We start from the raw sequence: 5,000 nt of genomic DNA, 5'->3' as shown, positions 1-5,000 counted from the left end.
TGTTGCTGAGTGTGTGTGTGTGTAAGGATCTGTGTTATGTAACATTATGTTCTGCAGACCGACTAGTGAATACTGAGTGAGTTCTACACACCGACATCTTTAAAAATCAATGATAAGTGTCTGAAAGGTGTCTTGTTTTAAAGGAGAAGGGCAGAAGTTTGTTGGAAATAAATGGACTGACTTATATTACGCCTTATTTTTAAAGCAGATTAAAAAAGGCAGTCATCATGGCCTGGGGTGGTCCAGTGGTCTAGCACCACGGCCTGGGGTGGTCCAGTGGTCTAGCACCGTGGCCTAGGGTGGTCCAGTGGTCTAGCACCGTGGCCTAGGGTGGTCTGCTAAATGGCAAATGGTCCAGTGGTCTAGCGCCATGGCCTGGGGTGGTCCAGTGGTCTAGCACCATGGCCTGGGGTGGTCCAGTGGTCTAGCACCATGGCCTGGGGTGGTCCAGTGGTCTAGCACCATGGCCGGGGGAGGTCCAGTGGTCTAGCACCATGGCCTGGGGTGGTCCAGTGGTCTAGCACCATGGCCTGGGGTGGTCCAGTGGTCTAGCACCGTGGCCGGGGGTGGTCCAGTGGTCTAGCACCGTGGCCTGGGGTGGTCCAGTGGTCTAGCACCGTGGCCTGGGGTGGTCCAGTGGTCTAGCACCGTGGCCTGGGGTGGTCCAGTGGTCTAGCACCATGGCCTGGGGTGGTCCAGTGGTCTAGCACCGTGGCCTAGGGTGGTCCAGTGGTCTACAGTGCACACATTATGCCCATGTCGGCATGGGTTCGAATCCGGCCCATACCCTGCTGACATGCCCTCTCTCCCGTCTTCTCCTTAATTTCCTGTCTGTCCTCACTATCTGTCCAATAAAATGAACAATACGAGTGGGACTACCCCACTCAGAAAAACGTAAGCTTTTAGAATGCTTGAATGTTACATAATGGACCTTAAGTCTCCATAAATCCTCAAAACAATGCTGTTTGACTAGATTGACCAATCACAGGCCTTCCTACCAGGAACAACCCCCCCCCCAGAATGTTGCAGGGTTCAGAGTTCCGAGGGTCTTTGTGACGCCCTGTTCCCCAAGCCGCTGGGTAACAACAAAGCGTGCGTTCGTAAATTCGCTCTGAGAGCGCCGGAGCGCACACTGGGTTCAACGTCATAAAGGGACCATGTAATTTGAATGGACAAGGGGCATTCCATGAGTGCTGATCAGATTCCCAGAGCGAATTTACGAACGCAGCCAAAACATTTAAAAACTTTGGGCTAACTCTACAGGCTCTCGACCGCCGTTACTTCAACAATAACTGTTGACAGGAAAGTACTATTTTTGGGACTTTCCCCAAAAGTTGAGCTATGTTGAGGTGAACTTTGCTTACCTCAATTCACATTGAAACAAGTCCTCCGTAAACATGTTGTCTCCCCTGGGGCCAATCAAGTGTCATTTCGGAATTTCTATTGTTTACTATAGCAGCCCATCCACCCACACACACACCCACCCACACACACACACCCTGTCTTCTTAAGCGACCACAGCAACAGTGTGTTATTCTCTCTCTCTTTGGCTGCAGCTCAGCTTCCAGGCTTTGTGCTGTTATATAGCGCCATCCTCTGGTCAAAGTGTGGAAGTAGTACAATATTATTCAGCTGCTGAGGCCGACTGAACACTCCAGTCTACAGTGTGTGTGTGTGCGTGTGCGTGTGCGTGTGCGTGTGCGTGTGTGCGTGCGTGCGTGCGAACACTTACCTCCTCCATCATAGTGTCCACAGCCTCAGAGAGCTCAGCCTTAGTAGAGTTCTCCGCCATGTCCCTCAGCCGTAGACAGTATTCCCTCAGCTGGAACAGAGAGAGTCAATGTGAAAGAGAGGCCACTGTTAGCCTTTTTCTATAGAGCATCACGTAGCGCCAATCGCTAGTTAGCAAGTTAGCTATTGACTACTGGACCGAATCTTGTTACGTTCCTTCCTTGACCATTCTCCTTCACTGTAGAATTAGAATTTAGAATTTGCCATTTTAGAATTTGACGCTTTTACCGGTAATCCAAAGCGATTTACAATTTCAGATTACAGGGACATTTTCCCTGGAGTAAGTGAGGGCTGAGTGTCTTACTCAAGGGCACACTAGTGGTGGTGTTCCAGGCGGGATTTGAACTCACAACCTTCCAATTACCAGTCCAACTCACTATCCCCTAGACCAGTGGTTCTCAAACCTCTCCTCGGGGACCCTCAGCCACTTCACATATTGGGTCTGTTCCACCACCAGCACACCTGATTCAACTAATCAAGTACAAAGCAATTATGATTCAACTAATCAAGTACGATCAGGTGAGCTGGTGGTGGACCAGATCAAATATGTGGAGCGGCTGGGGGTCCCCGAGGAGAGGGTTGAGGACAACTGGTCTAGACTAGGGATGGGACGATTATCGTTTTTATCGTTAATCGCGATAAAAACACCCGCGATAACTTAATCGTGGAGAATTTTTATTATTTAAATAATCGTCATAATCGTATGTTATGAATAAACTGTGTTTAACAAATGTCTGGCGCTATTTTTCTGCCTAGGCTACATTACTTTTGCAGTCAAGTTAGCGACTGTTACTGTAATATAATTGCGATTCCTCACATGAGCCGCGCGCGAATATCCTCACAGAACTTGTCACGCGCTATTGTTCAGCCTGCATGGGTAACGTTACTGTCAAGTCAGCCGTGTCACAGTCAGTCACTAGGTAACGTATGCTAGCCTTCTCACCATGGCTGGTGATAAACTTTAGACGGGATACTGTCATTTGCCTACCTTGTTATTACCAGGCAGTGACAGTCTATGGCTGCAAAAGGCACGGTCGCCCCTAATATAAGCTATAATATTATATATAATATAAGCTTTAGCAAATATATTGTGGTTTACTTAATACTGTTCAGCACATGAGGTTACATGCAATGCATGACTTGTGCTATATAGGCAAAATAAAATTATGAAAGCGGCAAGTAGCAAGTGTGCGCATCAAAGGCATTAGGCACGTAACATCCATGCTGTATAAACACATGACAACCGTCCGTTATTTCCCGAACTTTGCCCGAACCCCCCGCGAGGACCCGGGAACAACGGTATGCTCCCCGCGGCTGCAATCAGACTGGCCGCGGGAGTGAGTGTTGAGGGAGAGAGGAGACGGCAACCCTCGCTCGCCATAGACTGTATCCCTACTCGTCTCTCCTGAGCTCGGTTGTAACGTGAACCGTGGAATACGGGATATGTTAGATGCTTTACAGTAATTCCCCAAATGACCAGAAAAGGAAGTTAGATTTGTCGCTGGTCGCTTTTGACTAATTAAGTCGCCAAGGGGCTCTGGAAGTTGGCAACACTGGGAGTGCGTTCTTTAAACTTCCTTGTGTACGTTAATGAAAGGTGCTGATTGGCCGAAAAGGAGTTAGGTCAATCATTGCTCTTTCTTAAGGACCCGGATTATGGCCAGAGATGTGCCACTAGAATCTGAATTTGAATTACTGACTTAAAATGTCATAAAAATACAACAACATCTAAGTTAAAGTGATTACAGTGTGTTTTATTGGCATTCGCCAAAAAAAAATATATATATATATTATTTTATTTTATTTTTATTCTCGCGATAATATCGTGGATCGCGATTATTTTGCCCACGATAATCGAGACATGACATTTTCTAATCGTCCCACCCCTAGTCTAGACCGCCATTACTTACACCAGAGATTTAGAACCCTTTAACGTACGAACCAACGTGTTCAGAGAAGGTGGACCCACCTTGTGGTTGAGGATGTCGTTCATTCTCCGTGACGCCTCGGAGCTGTGAGACTCTGGGAAGCACTTCTTTGGGATGACTCCGTACTTTTCTGTGGATCGGGGAAGGAGCGACAGTCAGGATCTAATCTGACCCGTATTCTGATCTGACTTGTTATGTAACACGATTTATCGAAAAACTTGTGTTGGCCCAGTGCCAAACTATCGCTATTATTCAAAGCAACTTTACAGAGATTACAGGGATTTGATTATGATTTTTCCCCTTATTTTTCTCAGAGGAACCTCATTTCAAATCTGGGGACCCAACATGGGATCGCAACCGCAAGTTTGGGAACCGCTAGTTTTGAGTATCCAATCAGAGTATCTAATCAGCAGTGATCATCAAGCAAACTGACCAATGAGGTTGACCAACATGTCCCACTGCCCTCCGTCATTGGTTGGGTTGGAGAGCAGGAACTGGAGCAGACGGCCGTTTACCGACTCCTTCCTCAGGGCCGTCTCCACGCACGCTGCCAGGAAGTACTGACAACGCTCCACCTGGGGGGGGGGGGGGGGGGGGGTCATGGGGTAGAGGTGAGGATAAAGGATGAGAGAGATGGGGGGAGAGGTGAGAGGAAAGAGAGAGAGGTCATGGGGTAGAGGTGTGGAGGAAGAGGGAGGAAAGGGAGAGAGAGAGAGAGATGTGAATTAGAAAGAGAAGAGGATAGGGAGAGAGAAAGGTGAGAGGAAAGAGAGGGAGGTCATGGGGTAGAGGTGAGGAAGAAGAGGGGGGAAAGGGAGAGAGAGAGAGAGAGAGAGATGGGGGAGAGAGGGGAGGATGGAGGGATGAGAGAGAGAAAAGCACGGGGTCATTGTGACGTACTCTACACCGGGACAGTGGTGCTGGAGGAACAGAGCCCACACAGAGGGGGTGTTAGTCACACAACAACCAGCACAACCACACACACACACACACACACACACACACACACACACTAATAACACACAACAACAACACACAACCCTCTCCCTCCCGTCAATGTTTACACACCAGCCGCTGAAATGTAAACAAACAAACAAACAAACACCAAAAAGGAAAATCCAGGCTTATGTTTTGATAACTCTGGCGAGATTTATCAAACATATGCCTGGATTCTTTTAACCGCAGGGTTCCCGGTTTGATTCCGGCCGCAGACATAATAATAATAATAATAATTCATTGTATTTATGTAGCGCTTTTCCGGGGCTCAAAGACGCTGACATA

General features: G+C 47.9%; 1 protein-coding gene across 1 annotated transcript in view; it reads right to left on the bottom strand.

Moving 5' to 3' along the window:
* The window catches only part of blmh (bleomycin hydrolase), a 36,293-nt gene that overhangs the window by 24,232 nt on the left and 7,061 nt on the right, over positions 1 to 5,000 (bottom strand). The window contains exons 4-6 of the mRNA XM_080547551.1: positions 4,153 to 4,294; positions 3,761 to 3,849; positions 1,733 to 1,822 (exon numbers count right to left, since the gene is read on the bottom strand). Coding sequence (XP_080403677.1) covers positions 1,733 to 1,822; positions 3,761 to 3,849; positions 4,153 to 4,294 — 321 coding nt within the window. The remainder of the gene's footprint in view (positions 1 to 1,732; positions 1,823 to 3,760; positions 3,850 to 4,152; positions 4,295 to 5,000) is intronic.

This window comes from Nansenia antarctica, assembly GCF_963989245.1.
Source record: "Nansenia antarctica genome assembly, chromosome: 17".
Classification (NCBI taxonomy): Eukaryota; Metazoa; Chordata; class Actinopteri; order Argentiniformes; family Microstomatidae; genus Nansenia; species Nansenia antarctica.
The sequence above is the reverse complement of the archived record's forward strand: the minus strand, read 5'-3'. Positions and strand labels throughout refer to the sequence as shown.